The sequence below is a fragment of the Procambarus clarkii genome, chromosome 18 (assembly GCF_040958095.1).
Source record: "Procambarus clarkii isolate CNS0578487 chromosome 18, FALCON_Pclarkii_2.0, whole genome shotgun sequence".
NCBI classification, from domain to species: Eukaryota; Metazoa; Arthropoda; class Malacostraca; order Decapoda; family Cambaridae; genus Procambarus; species Procambarus clarkii.
The window spans coordinates 26,880,525-26,900,770 of NC_091167.1; the positions used below are offsets into that span (position 1 = coordinate 26,880,525).

At 39.4% G+C, this 20,246-nt stretch overlaps 2 protein-coding genes and 1 non-coding gene across 3 annotated transcripts; 1 reads left to right on the top strand and 2 right to left on the bottom strand.

The window, feature by feature from the left end:
• Positions 1 to 580: 580 nt before the first annotated feature.
• On the top strand, positions 581 to 10,323 carry eIF6 (eukaryotic translation initiation factor 6). Its single transcript, XM_045736530.2, has 6 exons — positions 581 to 762; positions 1,818 to 1,903; positions 2,048 to 2,223; positions 5,194 to 5,370; positions 6,581 to 6,762; positions 9,798 to 10,323. The coding sequence occupies exons 1-6, from the start codon at positions 656 to 658 to the stop codon at positions 9,805 to 9,807; spliced, it is 738 nt and encodes a 245-aa protein (XP_045592486.1). The 5' UTR covers positions 581 to 655; the 3' UTR covers positions 9,808 to 10,323.
• A 136-nt stretch (positions 10,324 to 10,459) lies between these two features.
• On the bottom strand, positions 10,460 to 19,662 carry LOC123754283 (voltage-gated hydrogen channel 1). The gene is made up of 5 exons (XM_045736529.2): positions 19,611 to 19,662; positions 17,733 to 18,110; positions 15,188 to 15,382; positions 13,616 to 13,751; positions 10,460 to 12,183 (listed from the first exon to the last, which is right to left on the bottom strand). The coding sequence occupies exons 2-5, from the start codon at positions 18,096 to 18,098 to the stop codon at positions 12,017 to 12,019; spliced, it is 864 nt and encodes a 287-aa protein (XP_045592485.2). The 5' UTR covers positions 18,099 to 18,110; positions 19,611 to 19,662; the 3' UTR covers positions 10,460 to 12,016.
• Positions 14,950 to 15,022, bottom strand: TRNAK-CUU (transfer RNA lysine (anticodon CUU)). Its single transcript has one exon. It is a non-coding gene; the product is annotated as a tRNA-Lys (tRNA).
• Positions 19,663 to 20,246: the final 584 nt, after the last annotated feature.

Consider the following 20,246-nt stretch of genomic DNA (forward strand, 5'->3'; position numbering starts at 1 on the left):
CTTGCGTAACTGCTTCGTGAATCTGGCCCCCGTTTGTGTTATATGACCTTTTGAAGAAATTTTCCGGATCAACATCCTCCAAATTGTTCAATATTTTGAAAGTTTCCATGAGATCTGCCCTGTCATGCCTGGTTTGCAATGTTGTTAGCCCTGTGGCCCTCAACCGTTCCTGATACGCGAGTTGACTTAGCTCTGGAATTAATTTTGTTGCCCGGTGTTAGGGGATATTAGACGAACTTATATAGTTAGCTTGTGATCTACACTCTGTAACCTTTCGTACAGAATAAGGTAGCAGCACATTGCAGTGTACACCTAAGCTTGTTAATAAAAAAAATTATTTTCGGTCAACCTTACGCAATAATCTGTGACTTTGAAGTTGGCGCCGTATTAGTCTTCAAGACAATATAGCTTGGACAAGTCTTGCACTAGGGGTTTTCCCCTTGCAAGAAGATTTGAGAGCTTTCATAGCAATTTAAATATGTATAATTCAATATAATGATTACAATAAATATTATTATACTAGAATTTACAATAAATATATACAAAAAAATGTGAGTGATGGTTTAGATAAAAGTGGGGCCGTGGGACCCCTTGAGTGTGGAGGTTTGTTTACAAGGAAGAGGCACGCGTGGCTGGAGTCTGCACCACTATTACTATGGCTATCAGGTGTCAGTTTGAGGGCTCCAATGAAATTGGGGTGTTTGCCAAGCTCACCAACTCCTTCTGCCTCGCCGGCATCGGAGCTTCAGCTAACTTTTACAGGCAAGTGATTCCGGGAAATACGAACGGTATAGCCACACCTCGGCGCTGCCTTGACATGTAATAGTAATTTGCTTTCAGAGCTTTAACAAACCCTGTCAGGTATCAGTTATTGGTATCGAGCTGAATAATGGAATGTTATAGGGCAGTTACCTTAATTAAAAGGCAGTTTACCTTGTGGCAAAGACCTGATGTAAATTGGTAGACCTGTAGCGTGGTGGGCCACGTCCTCTCCTTGCAACCGAAGGTCCCGGGCTCAATCACTTTGCTGAACAGAACCGGTTGGGCAAGTTAACTTTTACATGATGCCGCTGTTCATTTAACAGTAAAATATGTATCTGGTAGACAATTATTGTGGATGGCATCTTGGGAAGATTGGTAATTGGACCTCGGTAAGTCTTTAACTACAGACTTCCTGTCCTCAACAGTGGTAATTAAGTTATTTTAAACCAAAAGAAGGCCAGTATTATACAAACATCCATGTTATTATTTTGTGTTAGATTTGTTTAAATGGTAGTGATGACATTGCATGATGACTTGAGGCCTCCACTCCCATCATATTTCCATAAGTTTAGTCATAATGTCAAAAAATGTATAATTGTTTCATTTAATGAAGGCTTGAATATGGCTCATTGGAGGCGGCGGAAATGTTATTCTGATAATGGTTACGAAACCATGTATCCCTAATTGTTTAATTTCATAGATATTTCATAGAAAAACTTGTTAAAAATAGAGTTGTGGGCGTGAGAAAATCGATGGACCTGGTTCATTGATGCCATGACCCTACCTTTGATAAATAAGCTATAAGGGGCTGGATCCTGAGAAATACTGGCGATGAGGAAGAACTCTCTACAGACAGGTTTTCCTGATAGTTGTCGATCGTATGAAAAGTTGAAATTATAATTTTGCTCCTTTTGCTCCCTTCCTCGCCACAAGAAGGCAGTGCTCACAGTTGGAGTTTGACATGAATAATCTGTCTTAATAATCTAATCTTAAATGATCTTTAATTATACAGAATAGAGTTTTAGAGGAGAAAGTAAATTCAATGTTTATTTCAGCATCTTTGAGGAGCAGCTGAGTGATACAATTCCTGTTGTATTTACATCTGTAGCTGGATGTCGCATCATAGGATCCATGGTTGCAGGTAGGTACTGTACTGTACTTTATTTTTGTAAAGTTTGAAATATTTTCACAAAGTTATAGTATTCTTGCATTATATACCTTTTTTATTTTTTGAGAGAGTAATAAACACATTAAACATTAATTCTTTTGTTTTTTAAATGTATAGGTAATCGACATGGTCTGCTGGTGCCCAACACAACAACTGATACAGAATTACAGCACCTACGAGACCATCTCCCAGATAAAGTTAAAGTACAGCGGATAGAGGAAAGATTATCTGCTCTTGGAAATGTAGTTGTGTGTAATGATTACGTCGCCCTTGTTCATCCAGATATAGATCGGGTATGATCCTCGCAAGTTTTTTTGTACCAAGTATCTAAAGTTATTGATTTTGATGTTTGAAGATTAATTGTTTCAAATTATGATGTATTATTGGGGTACTACTATATTATGTCGTACAGTAATATAAATTTTCAGTGGGGAAGATACAGTATATCCTTTGCATGGTTTTTCTTCTTGGGCTACACTAGAATCCTTGTCCTGTGTCAAGAACAGGAAGTTTGCTGCTTGTGAAAGCTTCCCCCTTTTTCAATTTTGTGTGAAAATTTAACATGTCAAATTTAGTACTATCATTGCTTTCACAGCTTCAGTAGATAATCTATTATTTGCTCTTTTGAGAGAGAGAGAAAGAGAGATGTTTAGGTGAGGGATTTTTCCTTGATTAGAATGCACTTGTAATGAAAGGACTTTACCAAAATTAGTTTAGTAAGGATATGAATCCATGGGAGTTCATCTCTACCCAATTTTCCACTTTGAAAAGGAAGGAGGGTATCAGTCTGGAAGAAAAGCAAATAGAAAAACAAATCCAAAAAGACATTTCCACGTGACACGGCAAAGTTACCAGTCCAAATTGGCATTTCATCCATTTCTTACTTCGTTACATATCAATTCAGCACCAGAGAATCTGAAAACTCCCAGTCTGGACCAAAAGACCTTTATCGGCAGAAACCAAGAAGAACCATGAGGAGTTAGAAAGACAGGACAACCAGGCTCCACCTCTGGCACCTCCTCCCTTCCAACCCAGTAACAGCAGCAACTAAACAAGATACAGCAGAATGCAAGGTCGCCGTTGGAATCTCGCACAAGTGTCTCAGCTTTAAGCTCTTTTGGAGTAACCTTCAGAGTGGCCCCCCTGGAACCCTCCCCCCCTATCTTGACAACGAAAGCTACAAAGCATTAACATGCTTCAGAGCCCACAACAAGGAAAGAAAAAAAGAGCCAAGTGCACCATTCCCAAGGACCCTGACTCACCTAAAGGAGTGATGAACAGAGGCAGTAGTGTGTACTTATCATGCAATAACCCCTTTTGCTTGATCATTATTTTAGGTCTATTATAAGTATTGATGTTAGTTTGCACTTCAATGAGCTTGTGATCCGAGTATGTGGTACTGTATCTGAGATCATTGTCCCTGATCATTATGTCTTCATTGTTTGTGAAGATCAGATCTAGAATATTTTTGTTCCTAGTTAGCTCAGTTATCTGCTGGTTGAATAAAAATTTATCACGGAATCTAAGTAGTTCTCTATTCTGTGGTTGGTTATGTCCATATAGATTTCCCGGTATAACATTATCGTCTGCTATTCTCCATCTTAGACAAGGCAGGTTAAAGTCACCTAGGAAGATAATATCAGGTGTTGGGTTTGCCAAATCATAAAGGCTATTCTCTATTTTATTTATCTCTTCTGCGAGTTCCTCAGACATTGCATCTGGCAGTTTGTATTTTAGAATAATTAAGTTTACTCTCTATTTTTACTCCCAATACTTCTACCACCTCATTTGTAGTTAAGGTGCTCCGAACATACAAGGTCTTCTCTAATATTCAGACCTACTCCTCCATGTGACCTATTTACCCTATCACATCTGTATAGATTATATTCTGGTACAGACAGATCTCACTGTCCAAGAATTTCCCTGCATAAATTTTTGTGAAAGCTCCAAATATTGCATTTGACTCGGTGAGGAGGCCATTTATGAATGGTATTTTGTTTTTTTGCTCTTGTTTTTAGTCCTTGTATGTTGGCAAAAATGAATGAGGTGATGCTTTTTGGGGTGGTTTGACAGGGAGACCTTTTCTGGCAGAGCCATTATGGGTGGAAATATCTGATTTGTGCTGACCAGTACTGATTGTTGTTGGGTTGTTGCCTGTAGTAATTGTAGCTTTGTTGTGGGGTGTAATTGTGTTTGTGATTCTAGTATGTAACTGAATTTTTCATCCACTTTCATACATTCTCTCTGTTTCACCTTTTGAAACCTCTTTTGTCTGGGTATAAACAATTATTTGACTTTCCCCCAAAGCCATTTTCTTGTTTGCTACTGTTTATGTAGCATTCTGTGCCTTTCACATGAAAGTATGGGCAGCTGAGGTCATAGCATTTTCTGTCCTGAAGTGAGGTTTTGCACGTCAGGATGGGAAACCTACATGATCTAAAATGACATTTTTCTTTCCTAAACATATTTAAAAAAATTCTGGGATAGTAGCTGCATTCTAATCCTTTTCTATTTCCAGAACATCTTGTCTGCAAATGCCCTTTACATAAAATTTGCAAAGGTCTGTCCTTCTGGTCTGCCTCTATTGAGGACTGTTGAAGTATCTGTACCTACCTACCTACCTTGTGTAGTTTCCGGGGATCAACAGCCCTGCGGCTCGGTCTGCACCCAGGCCTCCTGGTTGGTCGTCTGGTCAGCCTGGCTGTTGGACGCGGCTGCTTGCAGTCTTGACGTATGAATCACAGCCTGGTTGATCAGGTATTCTTTGGAGGTGTTTGTCGAGTTCTCTCTTGAACACTGTGAGAGGCCGGCCAGTTATGCTCCTTGCGTGTAGCGGGAGTGTGTTGAAAATGCTTCGGCTCTTGATGTTGATAGTTCTCCCTCAGTGTACCTATTGCACCTATGGAACTGTCAGGTCTGTCTGTTAGTATTATGAGATATGCTGGCAAAGGAAACGGGGGATACCTTCAGTGTTGTAATGAGATAAAATCGTATTTTACTTTTTTTTAATTTAAGTGTATAATTCATTGATTGCTTTCAACTGAAAACTAATGTAAACAAGTGTACTTAGGAAATGCTTCTCCTAGTGGTAACTTGAGTTTAAAGATGATTAAGAACTTTTTGGTGAAATTTGACTCCCTGAGAGCGACCTTAATACAAAGGTGCACCGAAACTGTAACTTAAATGTTGTTGAATGCTAAGAGTCGTGAATTTATCCCCCTTAATGGTTTCACATGGGCTAAGCATAAATTAATTTTACACAGGAAACTGAAGAAACAATCCACGATGTGTTGCAAGTTGAGGTGTTCCGCCATACTGTAGCCAACAACGTTCTTGTTGGATCATATGCAGTGTTATCCAATCAAGGAGGCATTGTACATCCTTCTACACCTACCCAGGAGCAAGATGAACTCTCCATGCTCTTACAAGTTCCCCTCGTGGTAAGTCTTCATGTGCATAAATGGTGTTTGGTAATACAGTTATAGGTAAGTAAGTTTAACAGCACAGTGGCTGGGGGAATCTTCCCCTCCCCACCCCCTCCCACATAGTGCACACATAAAGCCATACACTGTCCTACAGAGGCTACTGTACAAATTTGAGAATCAGGTCAGAGTAATGGGTAAAGTGCATATTAGCTGAAGAACTACCTTACCAATAGGAAACAATAACAGTAGGTGAAATATTGAAATGGAATGTTTAGTAAGTTCTAAAAGTCAGTTCTGGGACCCATGGCATTCCTTGTTTATATAAATGATATAGCTGATTAAATACTCCTTTTGTGTTACTATTTGTTGATGATGCAAATTTAATGAGGATAATCAGAACAGGTAAGGATTACAGCACTACCAGGCTTCAGGATGATTTGGATAAGTTGCAGGCATGCTCAGACAAATGGCTAATGGAATTTAATCCAGATAAGTGTAAATTAATGAGAATGAGGACAGGAGTAAAGAGGCCAGAATAACAATATTTAATGAAGGGAGGAGTCTACCAAGCTCTGAGGAAAAAAAAAAAAGAGAGCTTATGAAGTAAACATAAGAGCAAATCTTATCTATGGAGGCACCACAAAGAATCACAAAGGCAGCATATATGTACTTCATCTTAGAGGAATTCATCATTTTTTTGTTTATTATTGTTTACTTCTTTTTCCAATAAGCAAAATTTTTCTATTTTTTAAGGCAACTTTTTATTTATAATAATTATTCCACTACAGTATTTTCATATGGTGAATATTTGTGATAGCCAGTTTCACTGTGGCACATAAAGCCTTAATGATAATTTGAACTTCCAAATAATGTCCGCGGTTGTTCAACGTCCTCCCAGCGACTATAAGAAATATTGCCGGAACAACCGTGGACATCTTCAAAGAGAAAACTAGACTGTTTTCTAAAAAATGTGCCTGACCAACTGGGCTGTAGTGGGTATGTGGGCCTGCAGGCTGCTCCAAGCAACAGCCTGGTGGACCAAACTCTCAAGTCAAGCCTGGCCTCAGGCTGGGCTTGGGGAGTAGAACTCCTCCTAGAACCTTATCAAGCAGGTATTTAATGCTGGGTTTACCTGTGATTTACTGCTGCACAGGATTGGGCTTGCGAAGGTTAGTGTACTAATAAATAATTGACAATAGTCAACTAAGAAAAATGTATTTTTCAGGCTGGCACAGTAAACCGAGGTAGTAATGCTTTAGCAGCAGGTCTTCTTGTGAATGATTGGGCAGCTTTTTGTGGTATGGACACAACAGCAACAGAACTCAATGTGATTGAGAGCATCTTCAAAATTAGTGATACTCCACAGTCTGCCATCTCTACAACCATGAGAAAAGCACTGATTGACAGGTTAGTCTGCTCCAATTATGGAAAAACGTGTGTGTGCGTGTGTAATTACCTAAGTGTAGTTCCAGGATGAGAGCTACACTTGTGGTGTCCCATCTTCCCAGTACTCTTTGTCATATAACGCTTTGAAACTACTGTACTGACAGTTTTGGCCTCCTCCACCTTCTCACTTAATTTGTTCCAACCGTCTACAACTCTACAAAAGAAGACTTTCTAATTTTTTCAGCACCTTTGTTTCCTTAGCTTGAATTTGTGTCCTCATGTTCTTGAAGTTGCTGGTTTCAGGAATCCTTCTTTGTCAGTTTGGTGGGTGGGTAATATTAATTTTCACTGCTTCTCTCTTGTTATTGGTATATTTAATAAAGAATTTAATTAGCCAGTTGATGTGGCCTAATCTAAGGCCTTAGATCATTAGGCCTTAAATCCATAGGTCTAATCTAAGATCCTGTGCCATACTTCTACTTTAAAAATAACAAAGAATGGCAGTCATTAGATACTGTATTGAGGCAGTTATTATAGATACAGAATGAAGAATGTTGGTCAGTTTCAAATATAAGTAGTGAGATTGCAACCTATGTTGTGGGTGTAGTGTTGACTGCTGTACAAAAAATGGAATTACAGTACACAATATGTTCTCAAACACTGCTCTTGTAGATCATTTAAATTAGTTTTCCTTTGTTGTAATTTTGGTTATAAGTCAACTAAATTCAATAACTACAATATTTGAAGTTACAAAAATTAGGAATTTATATGGGTGAATGATGGCAGAATGTACTGTAGCAAAGAGGAAGGTTGAGATGGGGGTATATGGTGACTGTGAACGACTCGAGATATTGTAAGAGACAAAACTATGTAAAAGTGTTTTGTAAAGAGGAAGTGAATTTATTTGGTATAATCAGTAATGTATATACTCAAGAGGATCACTGTACACCTGATCCTAACGGAGTGTTGAGTTGCTGGTGTAGTGTGGGTAGTGCTTGTTTATCATGATGTTATACAGTACTGTGGTACTGTATTATGAGTTATATAATGAATAGCCAAGTGGTATTTTTAATTTCATGTTATTAATTATCTATAACCTTCCTTTGCTATACAGTATAACTTGATTCTTATATCCGAGTCAAAGTCTCCCCTTATAATGAAAGTGGGAAATGGGGAATTATGTATATGTGTGTTGATGTAACCTCTTGTAATATCAGCTACTGCCAGCTGACTGCAGTCTGCAAACCCATTGCTTACTCTTTCAGGTGGGAAGGTAAATCTTAGGATGGTTACTATGGGTGATATGGTATGAATATTTTAAATTGCCTCGTCTTTTGTCGTTTTTTTTATCTCGGAATTGTGAAGCAAAAGTGAAGGATGGCAGTAAGTCACAGAAGTCTCCTGTGACAGGAGTCACAGGCATAAAATCTTATAAAGGATCATGTCACCCTTTTTGTGTTGGCCTATGAAAAGTAGCACATGTATCTGGGGGGACTTTTAACTTTTTTGTACAAGGTGCAAGTTTTGGTTTGGTTCGGTTTCATAGGCAATATACTGCAGGTGTATTTTGCACCATTCAGCAATACTGTACTCTACAGTGGAACTTCAATATTCGTCATTAATCCATTCCTGAGGGCTTGGAGAATAGGAAACTGACAAATATGGAAAAAATTTCCCCATAAGAAATAGCTGAAATTTAATTAATTCATTTCTAGCCCCCCAAAAAAATACATAAATAAAAAAGTTGCTTTTTCACAGATAATAGATTCTAAACTGCTATCATCAGTCATCCATTATTCAGTAAACCACACCAATAACATTTCCAATCTGTTATAGGTGTGGATTACTGAAATACCTTCATATGTTGATCTACTAGCAGTAAAAAAATTTTTACACCTTTTGCCACAGCAGCCTTTTTAATTGCTTCCATATTTTTATTTATGCTGTTTATGGTAGCTCTTGGCATATTAAATTCTAAGGCTAAGTTGGAAACAGATTCTCCATTTTCAAACTTGGCAATAAGCTGTGAAAATCACAACTCGGTTGTGGTTTTCACAGCTTTCCTTTTGGTTGTTTTTCTTCACTATGTATTGTTAGGGCCAAAAAAAGAACAAAAATTCCCCTAGAAAAATTAGCAGATGTACACTTTATAACTACACAAGGCTGATTGGGTGGGCTAGAGGACTGAGTGGCGATCCTGTACTGAGCGGCGGGTGATGAATATGGAAGCATATTTTGTCGTCAAAATGTGACAGATATGGAGGTTCCACTTTACTATACTGTATTTAAAAAGACCTTTAACACTGCAGTGTTTTTGGTTATTGTGAGTCAACTCTCATACTAGTAAATTTAGCATAAATTATTAAAAATTGGAAACTGTAACTATTGAAAATGAATAGCATCAAGGTCATTTGACTCCTCAATATTATCTTACTCAAATCATTGAAGGGAAGAAAATTATCAGGAGAAGGGGCTAGGCCAGTATGACAATATAGTTTAGAGCATTGATGATTGGCCAAATGTCTTCCATAAAAAATGCATGTCTGGGGGAGGCAATGCACAAGTACATTATTGTGTCTGGTAAAATAGTTGAATAATATACAACTATATATTTGGAGCTCTATTAAAAAAAAAGCAATAGATTCTGAATGTTTATTAAAATAAATAAAAAGTGTAAATAATTGAAGAGATTATATTATATATGAGTATTTATATTACGAGTTTAGGCTGTGTCGAATACTTTCTGTATTAGTATACACAAAGTATATACAAAGTATACATTGATATTTTCCATGGTGGAATTTTTGGTAGTTAGTAGGTATAGTATATTGACCAGACCACACTAAAAGGTGAAGGGATGACAACGTTTCGTCCAACGTTTCCATCGACTTGAGAATGGTCCAGGACGGACTGAAACATCGTCGTCCCTTCACCTTCTAGTGTGTGGTCTGGTCAACATACTTTAGCCATGTTATTGTGACTCATTGCCTGCATAGGTATAGTATAGATATTTTTTATAAAAGATTCTAATCCAGTGTTGTTTTCTCTCTTTCCAGTATGACATAAATTCTCCAGGGCATCTGCCATTTCAACATGAAAGGACAGGAAAGAGGTGAAAGTTGAAGACAATTGTTATTATACAGTATAAGTTTTGTTTTATTTCTTAATTTTCATGTTTCCTTGCATGGGTGTGTTATATCTATACTGTAATTGTATTTTTGTTGCATACAATGACTGGCTTACAGAAGCTGATGTCTTAACCTCATGGAGAATGAAGCATTGTTTCATGGCACATTCTTGGTTATTAGTGCAAGAATGTGGCTACTATAGATGTATCATGTTTTAGCTGTGCAATGGCACGTGTAGTAAACTGTAGGTGGATGTGGCATACAAATTTTCCCCTCAAAAACAGACTGACTGAAGTTTGTCAAAAATTAATTATAATATTTTTTGAGCATAAAATTTTGCAAGTTTTTTATTTTTATTTTTGTTTATATTTAGTATTTTTTCAATTAATATATAATTTTAACATTGTATTGTTATTTAATATGCATTCAAATATAAACTGTATGATAGTCAGAAGTGGTATTATTTCCCGATGTGCAATTTACTCAAGATTTTGAGCAATTTTAAAATAATGACAACACGTTGATAAGTAGCCAATCGATGTTGCTTAGTCGTGGGGGGATAGCTTTTTTCTTTAGATTTCATTGCTTACTTTTTGATTGAACAAATCTTCCTAGATTTTTTATTTTTAGGAAAGGGAGTTTTGGGAGTGGGATTAATTTAGCTGCATCTTTTGTAGGCAAAGGAGCATTTGCACTCCACTTCCAGGCAGTTGAAGGTGTTTTCTAGTGTTGTTGCCTGGTGGTGTGGTAGGCAGCTAAGAATGTCTATCGTAGGCTTCCCATTTTGGTCGTTGGTCTGCCCACCTGAGGGGGTTGTCTGTGTAGATCAAATGAGTTTCTGGGCCTAGGTGCATGGGGTAAGAGCATTTTTGCACCAGTGAGCAAATTTGTGTTTTAGTCTCTCACCCTATTAAAAAGGGAAGCTGTGCTAAGAATGGGGTACTCCATACTGTATTGCTTTATGCTTGCTTCTTTAATAGAAGGTATCCCATGGTTACCTGTTTTGCCCCTCGCTTTATGGAGACGTCATTCTCACTCTTTGGGTTCTGGTGACCAGGCCCAAAGCTGTATGTGCTGTCCTTCCTGACAATCCTCTCCCACAATTTGGAAATGTTAGAGGGATAGATTGTTAGCTATTTGGAAAAACATATTGCATGTACCATCAGATGACTCGACACCTTGGTCTTCCTCCTGTCACCAGAGAGGAAATTAGAAATATCCCTGGCTTTCTGAAAGAAGTGGGAAACATCTTGGGGGTCAGTTACCTATTGGTTACACTAGTTTGTGGTCACTTAATAGAACAAGACCTGTGCCATACTCTCAGAACTGCATTGTTCCTCAAACAGTTAAACTTCTTGTAGACTGTTCTGATTTTCAAGATGGTCAGTACAGGTAGTTCTGTCCAGGAATGTTCCTGTATTGTACCAGCATACAGATTTGCTAATATAACTGTTCTTTCTTCCTTCAGTTACTTGATTATAACTAATTTGTAAGTCTTGGGAATGAAATGTTTAATACATGGTCTCTTTCAGCACATTTGGCACCCAACAAATTAACTTGTTCATTTACACAAAAATCGAACATGGAAAACCCACAGGAACTTGATTACACTTATCTGATTAACATTTACACGATTCTCTTTATTTTGTCAACTGTCCCTGCTGTCTGCCTTTTTCTACAATTTTGTAATGCAGCACTCGTGTCAGAAGCTTGATACTATAACAATGACAGTAATCATGGTTCTCAACCCCTAATTATCCTTCTTTTTTGCCCTAAAATGCATTACTCACATTTACAGTGTATACTGCACCTGCTTTGCCATTAGTTGACTTAATTAACATAGCCATCAGTGTAGATTTTATCAAATTTCCTGCTGCTCTAATAATTTTCTAAAGATGTTATTTTGTGGTAACGTACATTTAGTTATTTAAAAGTACTGTACTGGTAGATACAATAAGTTATTCTATTACACACTTTGGTAATCAAGTGGTACATTCTTGCAAAGTCACTAATGCTGAGAATTTCAGACTTTTGTATGCATCATACTTATATTAATGTTAGGTGGTTCTTCCTTCCAAAGAAGTACTAACTCGCAAACATGTTAGTAGGTGGAATTCTCTGAAGGAAAATTCGGGGAAGTAACATAACTATTCAATATATTCATTTTTGTACTCTATATGGTTGGTAGCAAGCAGTTGTTGGAGGTAGGCGACCTGGCACTCCTTCTTCTGCAGCTCCTCTTCCACTGCCAATCGATGCTGCCGTTCCATTTGCACCCGCTTCTCGCACACCCGCCGGGCCTGCACAAACATAGCTGCGAAACCCATGACCAAGCTTCATTATGAATTGCCAAATTTTACTCTATTGTTGACATTATAACAAAAATTACAAACTACTAGTACTAATTTGAAGTCTTAGAACTCGAGACTACTGCCTTTAATATGAACTTTAGAACAATTAAAATTTGGTGATTAATAAATTTAAGACATTAATCTAGTGTATACAAATAATATTCTAAGATCACCCCATATACCAGTTATATCTTGTGGAGTAAACGGCGTGTTAATGTAACCAAATAAAGAGGGAAAAGGCAAATACAAGAGATGGGTAAAATAGTCTGGCAGAGACTAACCAAAGGAGAAAAAAAACCTTGTACTAGACAAAAGCAATCATGGTGACAAGGCAGTGAAGACAATTGTCTGGGAAGCCAGTGAGCCGCTCTTCCACGTTTGAGCCATGTCCTCGGTACAGTGTGTCTTTCTTGATCTGAATTTGCATCCTGGTTGTCAAGACTGCATGTACAATATTATGATCATGCTTACCGAGGGTGTTCCTTGATCATATCTTACGATTATACTAAATAAGTTAGATAAATAATTCTGGTTTCTAATTTTGTATCTTAAACTGACCCAACTCATTAACCCAAATTTGTACCCTAATTATATGCATCTATGCAAATTGTCTCCAAGTGATCTCTGGGACATTTAAAAGAAAGGTACCATAACACCTCCAGTAGCCAATGATACAAAAAATGGCTTGAAAGTTCTTGCACACAAACAACTAGTACTTGCAGCCCCTACAAGTCACCAATCACTCCCTCAAACCTCTCATTACCCATCATGCTCACCATTCAAGCTGTCCTTACCACTTGGGCTGGACAGTAGAGCGACGGTCTCACTTCATGCAGGTCGATGTTCAATCCCCAGCCGTCCAAGTGGTAGGGCCCCATTCCTTTTCCCCCATCCCATCAAAAATCCTTATCCTGAACCCTTCCAAGTGCTATATAGTATAGTCCTAATGGCTTGGCACTTTCTCCTGATAATTCCCTCCTTCACCATTCAAGCTCTGCACACTTCTGCTTGTGCTGTCTACATCTTCATAGTATCTGCACTGAGTGGCTAACTCTGACTTAAAACTCTTAGACTGATTTAACAGTATATTTGGTCATCACAAGAAATAAGAATCTCTTTGATGACTTGGGTAAAAAGATAAAATATGTTGTGCAGAATTTTATGTATATTTATTCAAGTAAAATATATGCTGACTATACATTAAGTGTATTGATACATGGCATAGCATTTTTATAACATATGCTAATACCGTATATGTATTATTGATATAGTATAACGATTAACATAATATATCATGCATGTTGACTACTATGTATTCTGACTACATATATTGTGTATCCTGTCAAATATGCCATATGTGTGTGTGTGTGTGCGTATACCTACAGTATCACTCACCGTTCTGAATCCTGACGACTCGCCAAAGTCTGAGGATGATGATGAGTCCCAAGCCAGAGTGGGCATCATGGGAGTGAAGGTAGACCGCATCAAGGCACAGTGCCACACTCACCACCAAGCCGTCAAACACCTCTGCCTGCAACACAGCACTTGGACGGCATCCTAACAAAACCATTGCAAAGGAATTCAAACTGCAACAGACCATTATATGTTAACTAGAAAGTTTTGTTTATGGTAATTTTATTGTTATACGAGCAAGTTTTGGTTTGGAGGAGACGTACAGTTCTTGTAAATTCTGCTTTTAAATGTATATAAAATATTACACTGAATTTTATAATTTAGTAAGCTGTTCCATATGTTTACTATTCAATTAGAGGAAAAGTATTTTGCTGCATTTGAGTAAAAACTTTTGCTTGTAACTTTACAAGCTATTATTTTGTGGTTAAACATTGCTAAATTAAAATATTTTTTTCCAGATCCAGAGTATCATATCCCTTAATGATCGTAAATACCTGTACTGTATTAAATTACTTCTCAAGACTGAATAAATTTAGTATGTTGTTGACTGACACAAGAGTTCCTAATATCTCTTCTAGAGTACGATGGCCAAAACTCTAATATTCCAGAATAGGACATACTAATGAACTGTACACAGTGAGAATAACTTTTTCAGATCAAAATTCAAAGGATTTTCTAATGAAATTACATATTGTGTCCAAATCAAGAAAAGTCTATCAACTTGGTACATGATCATCTATACTGTACCATGTGGCATTTTTTAAAGTAGTCTTCGATAAGCAACTTTATCAAATGCTCTCTGAAAATCCAGATAAATAATGTCAACCAGTTTTGCTATCACTGAACATACTAAAAATGATATAACAGAAATAAAGGTTAGTCGAACATAGATTTCTAAAAAAAACCATGCTGGTAACATCTTAATTAGATGGTACCTCTATATGATATCTTCTCTAAGTACAGTAGTATTTAATTATTGGTTAGTATCTAATTATTACAAGGTTTCACTTCTCTTTTTATTTATGTATACAAGAGTTCTTACATTCTTGTACAGCCACTAGTATAGCATTCCGGGCAAGTCCTTAGGACTTGCCCGGACAATTAGGACTTAATCCTAATTTTCCCCGGAATAAAACCTGCCAAATCGTTAACAACCAGGTACCCATTCACTACTTGGTCTGAGGACGGGCTGGTGAGTCGTGTGTAAACCATTTTTCATTCATAAACGGGGTTTGGCAGGTGCATGGAATGGCCTTTTGTTAATGAGAACAGGCTGCTGGTGGATTACGGTGGATCACGAGGTTGGAAAAACTCACCGCCCAACGTGGGGCTCGAACCCACGACCCCGAGATTAAGAGTCTCGTGCTCTACCGACTGAGCTAGCCGGGCTTATTTGAACCCAGCTAGTCATTAAATAAAATGCGGCTGGATAAGTGTGGTCCAAGAGCTGAAGCTCAGTCCTGTTGTTACAAATAGGTGAATACTTACTCATTTATATTGGTATTGTGTGTGTGTCTAAATAAATGGGCAAATAGGTTTCCCGTATGGCCGCACCTTGTGGGAGAGCAACTCCATCCTGAATGTGAAGATCTTGAGTAGCAACTCGAGGAAAAAGAGGACGAGCAGAGCGAGGGAGAGGGCGTGGAGGACCAGTGGAACCGGAGAGTCCTTGGTGTGCTCCCCGAGGTCCAGCAGCAGCTGTCCCACCACCAGTATCGCGTCCACCACCACCAGCACCACCACCGTCACCTGCCGGGGACCACCACCACCACCACCAGGGGTGCCTGGGTTAATATGGCTACCTTCTCACACACTCTCCAGTTCTCACTCCCTGCCACCACAGCCACTATCATCACTATCAGACAGTTATTTCGCCGCCACCACCGTTCCCACCACCACCACCGTCATTCTCATCGCTATCATCACTACCACCATCATCCCCGATCATCACTATCATCACCACTATCCCCCATCATTTCCATCGCTATCATCACCATCCTCATCACTGTCATCATCACCATCATCCTCATCACTATCATAACACAGTACACAGTTACAAACCCATTAAGATTTCAACTGAGATTCAACAGAGCAGAAGCAGTTGTTAAACACATAGAACAAAATCTCACTGAAGCGACCACACGAGTCATAAATACTGACACACCGCCTAATTATACAGACACAAGTAACACTTAGTGGGCCAGCCAGAGGCTTGGGGCCCGCGCAGGAATATCCCTGAAAAAAAATCATCACTATTACCATAGGGAGCCGGTCGGACGAGATCCCTGGGTTCGATCCCAGGCGCCGGCGAGAAACAATGGGCAGAGTTTCTTTCACCCTATGCCCCTGTTACCTAGCAGTAAAATAGGTACCTGGGTGTTAGTCAGCTGTCACGGGCTGCTTCCTAAGGGTGGAGGCCTGGTTGAGGACCGGGCCGCGGGGACACTAAAAAGCCCCGAAATCATCTCAAGATAACCTCAAGATAGATCCTCCTCATCTCTCTCATCACCTAGTATCATCACGCCCATCAGCAGAAAGAGACACGGAGAAAAATCCACCTCAAATCAATATATGATATTACTGATTCCTTTACAGTTAATTTACGGCTTCGTGAACACTAGGCTTACACTGATTCAATTGTCAAGAGGCTGGAACAGCCTGCATGTAAGATTACCTTGAGGTTAACGCTCAACGTCACCGCGGCCCGGTCATCGACCAAGCTGTTGGACGCGGCTGCTCGCAGCCTGACGTATGAATCACAGCCTGGTTGATCAGGTATTCTTTGGAGGTGTTTGTCACGTTCTCTCTTGAACAATGTGAGCGGGTCGGCCAGTTTTGCCCCTTCATGTGTTGTGGAAGCGTGTTGAATGTCTCGGGCCTCTGATGTTGATAGAGTTCCCTCTCAGATTACCTATTGCGAAAGGTGTACAAAAGCAATATGCACACAGGTTGCTAGTGTAAGACTAAACAACTGGTTCAGCTCCACATATAAAGAATTACATGCATTACAACCAGCTGTTAACACATTGACAAATAAAAGAGTATTTTTTCTGTGATTCAAGGTCAGGTCTTCAATCACTTAAAGACACGAGGGACAAAATAGATACTGGTATTATTACTGCTGTAGCATACATTATACGAAATATAATGGATGTGTTTAGAATGTGTAGGAGAACGTGTCACCTGACAGGGTGTGGAGGTGAGTGAGTGTGTCACCTGGCAGGGTGTGGAGGTGAGTGTGTCACCTGGCAGGGTGTGGAGGTGAGTGTGTCACCTGGCAGGGTGTGGAGGTGAGAGTGTGTGTCACCTGGTAGGGTGTGGAGGTGAGTGTGTGTGTCACCTGGCAGGGTGTGGAGGTGAGTGTGTGTGTCACCTGGCAGGGTGTGGAGGTGAGTGTGTGTGTCACCTGGCAGGGTGTGGAGGTGAGTGTGTGTGTCACCTGGTAGGGTGTGGAGGTGAGTGTGTGTGTCACCTGGCAGGGTGTGGAGGTGAGTGTGTGTGTCACCTGGCAGGGTGTGGAGGTGAGTGTGTGTGTCACCTGGCAGGGTGTGGAGGTGAGTGTGTGTGTCACCTGGTAGGGTGTGGAGGTGAGTGTGTGTGTCACCTGGCAGGGTGTGGAGGTGAGTGTGTGTGTCACCTGGCAGGGTGTGGAGGTGAGTGTGTGTGTCACCTGGTAGGGTGTGGAGGTGAGTGTGTGTGTCACCTGGAAGGGTGTGGTGGTGGGTGTGTGTGTCACCTGACAGGGTGTGGTGGTGGGTGTGTGTGTCACCTGGCAGGGTGTGGTGGTGAGTTTGTGTGTCACCTGGAAGGGTGTGCAGGTGAGTGTGTGTGTCACCTGGTAGGGTGTGCAGCTGAGTGTGTGTGTCACCTGGAAGGGTGTGGAGGTGAGTGTGTGTGTCACCTGGAAGGGTGAGAAGGTGAGTGTGTGTGTCACCTGGAAGGGTGTGGAGGTGAGTGTGTGTGTCACCTGGAAGGGTGAGGAGGTGAGTGTGTGTGTCACCTGGCAGGGTGTGGAGGTGAGTGTGTGTGTCACCTGGCAGGGTGTGGAGGTGAGTGTGTGTGTCACCTGGAAGGGTGAGGAGGTGAGTGTGTGTGTCACCTGGAAGGGTGTGGAGGTGAGTGTCTTCCTTAGACGTTCTCTTATGTCTGTAAGCGGTCTCAGGTCCGACCCATCCGAACTATTCGATTTCTCGCTTCGCGTCTCCCAAACTTCAGGCGACTTCGTCTCGCTGGGAGGGTCCTGGGTGCTGCTGAGTTCCTGGGTGCTGCTGGGGTCCTGGATACTGCTGGGAGGGTCCTGGGTGTCGCTGGGAGGGTCCTGGGTGTTGCTGGGAGGGTCCTGGGTGTTGCTGGGAGGGCCTTTAACGTTACTGTTGGGACCCTGAACGTTACTGGAAGTATCCTGAATGCTACTTGAAGCACTTTGGATGTTAATGGGAGGGTCCATGTTTTGATAGTCAACCATTTTTTCCAGTATCTGTCAAAATTTGGTAGTTTTGATAATATGCTTCATACAGATAGAGGAGTGAACAAATACACCCAACTACTGTGCCCAGAGAAACACAGTACCCTAAACTCAACGTGTACTGTGGGGAATACATTATTACACTCAAGGGGTATACAGTACAAGTGTACTACTTAAATATAATAAGCATATATATAAGATATAATACAATACAATACAAGTACACAAAGTTAGTTAGTTGTACTTAGTTAAGTAAACAAAGTTAGTTGTACTTAGTTAAGTACACAAAGTTAGTTGTATTTAGTTAAGTACACAAAGTTAGTTGTACTTAGTTAAGTACACAAAGTTAGTTGTACTTAGTTAAGTAAACAAAGTTAGTTGTACTTAGTTAAGTAAACAAAGTTAGTTGTACTTAGTTAAGTACACAAAGTTAGTTGTACTTAGTTAAGTAAACAAAGTTAGTTGTACTTAGTTAAGTACACAAAGTTAGTTGTACTTAGTTAAGTACACAAAGTTAGTTGTACTTAGTTAAGTAAACAAAGTTAGTTGTACTTAGTTAAGTACACAAAGTTAGTTGTACTTAGTTAAGTAAACAAAGTTAGTTGTACTTAGTTAAGTAAACAAAGTTAGTTGTACTTAGTTAAGTACACAAAGTTAATTGTACTTAGTTAAATACACAAAGTTATTTTGATGTACTCAGTTAAGTACACAAAGTTATTTTGATGTACTCAGTTAAGTACACAAAGTTATTTTGATGTACTTAGTTAAGTACACAAAGTTATTTTTATGTACTTAGTTAAGTACACAAAGTTATTTTGATGTACTCAGTTAAGTACACAAAGTTATTTTGATGTACTTAGTTAAGTACACAAAGTTATTTTGATGTACTCAGTTAAGTACACAAAGTTATTTTGATGTACTCAGTTAAGTACACAAAGTTATTTTGATGTACTCAGTTAAGTACACAAAGTTATTTTGATGTACTTAGTTAAGTACACAAAGTTATTTTGATGTACTCAGTTAAGTACACAAAGTTATTTTGATGTACTCAGTTAAGTACACAAAGTTATTTTGATGTACTTAGTTAAGTACACAAAGTTATTTTGATGTACTTAGTTAAGTACACAAAGTTATTTTGATGTACTCAGTTAAGTACACAAAGTTATTTTGATGTACTTAGTTAAGTACACAAAGTTATTTTGATGTACTTAGTTAAGTACACAAAGTTATTTTGATGTACTTAGTTAAGTACACAAAGTTATTTTGTTGTACTTAGTAAAGTACACAAAGACCAAACGTAACCTAGCGCTCCGTGGAGTATCCACTGGGGAACACACACTAACTCACTGCTCCTCTCGCTCTTATCATCATATTAACCTTTACTTAAATGTTCGCACTAATCGCCCTTAATTTAATTCCGGCCACCAAACTGTCATATTCCCCAACACTTTCTTCTCCTTCACCTCGCCTTATAAGCCCCTGGGGAGGAGACAATAGAGATATATAACATACCTTGAACAATGTGTGTGTGGGGGCGGTCTCTCCCGACCGCCATAATGCCGCCCTCCACATCCGGCTTCCAACACTTTTATTTATTTATATAATTATTTATATATATACAAGACGGTACATTGGGTTTATGAGAGTACATAGCATTTATAATTTTGCATTCTTGTAAAGTCACTAACACGTATAGCGTTTCGGGCCGGTCCTTATAATCTAACATAATTTGAAGTAGGTAATTTGTAGCAAAATTATATCTACTCATTGAAACTACAAGATACCATAGAGAGGCAAGTTTTCTCTTCCAGCGCCTCAGCGTAGCGATCCAGAGGGGGAATGTCCTCGGTGGTTCCTGCCCGGCGTCGGAGGAGTTCGAAGAAATCTACAGCCTCTAGAAAACAAGCTTTCCTTTATTTCCATATATAACTGTGAAACCATGTTCAATAAAGTGTACAACATAAATAATAAAAAGGGGGAAACAGCAAAATCACTCAAGACAGGCGACTGGAAGGTCAATACCTCTTTGTTCCCATAGCGTCTGAGACGCATGGCCCCTGGGGCAAGAGTGCCTTGGGATTTCTCAAGGAATTGGGTTCCAAGCTCATTGACGTCACCAGAGACCCAAGGGCTTCCAGTTTTTTGTTT

Excerpts from the sequence above, each read along its gene's own strand:
- eIF6 (XM_045736530.2), top strand. The coding sequence starts at position 656 with ATGGCTATCAGGTGTCAGTTTGAGGGCTCCAATGAAATTGGGGTGTTT. Across the intron at positions 763-1,817 it reads GCTTCAGCTAACTTTTACAG|CATCTTTGAGGAGCAGCTGA; the intron begins GCAAGTGATTCC and ends TGTTTATTTCAG. Across the intron at positions 2,224-5,193 it reads TTCATCCAGATATAGATCGG|GAAACTGAAGAAACAATCCA; the intron begins GTATGATCCTCG and ends AATTTTACACAG.
- LOC123754283 (XM_045736529.2), bottom strand. The coding sequence starts at position 18,098 with ATGGTTGACTATCAAAACATGGACCCTCCCATTAACATCCAAAGTGCT. Across the intron at positions 15,383-17,732 it reads TCACCTCCACACCCTTCCAG|GTGACGGTGGTGGTGCTGGT; the intron begins GTGACACACACA and ends GGTCCCCGGCAG. Across the intron at positions 13,752-15,187 it reads TGGAGTTGCTCTCCCACAAG|GCAGAGGTGTTTGACGGCTT; the intron begins GTGCGGCCATAC and ends GCTGTGTTGCAG.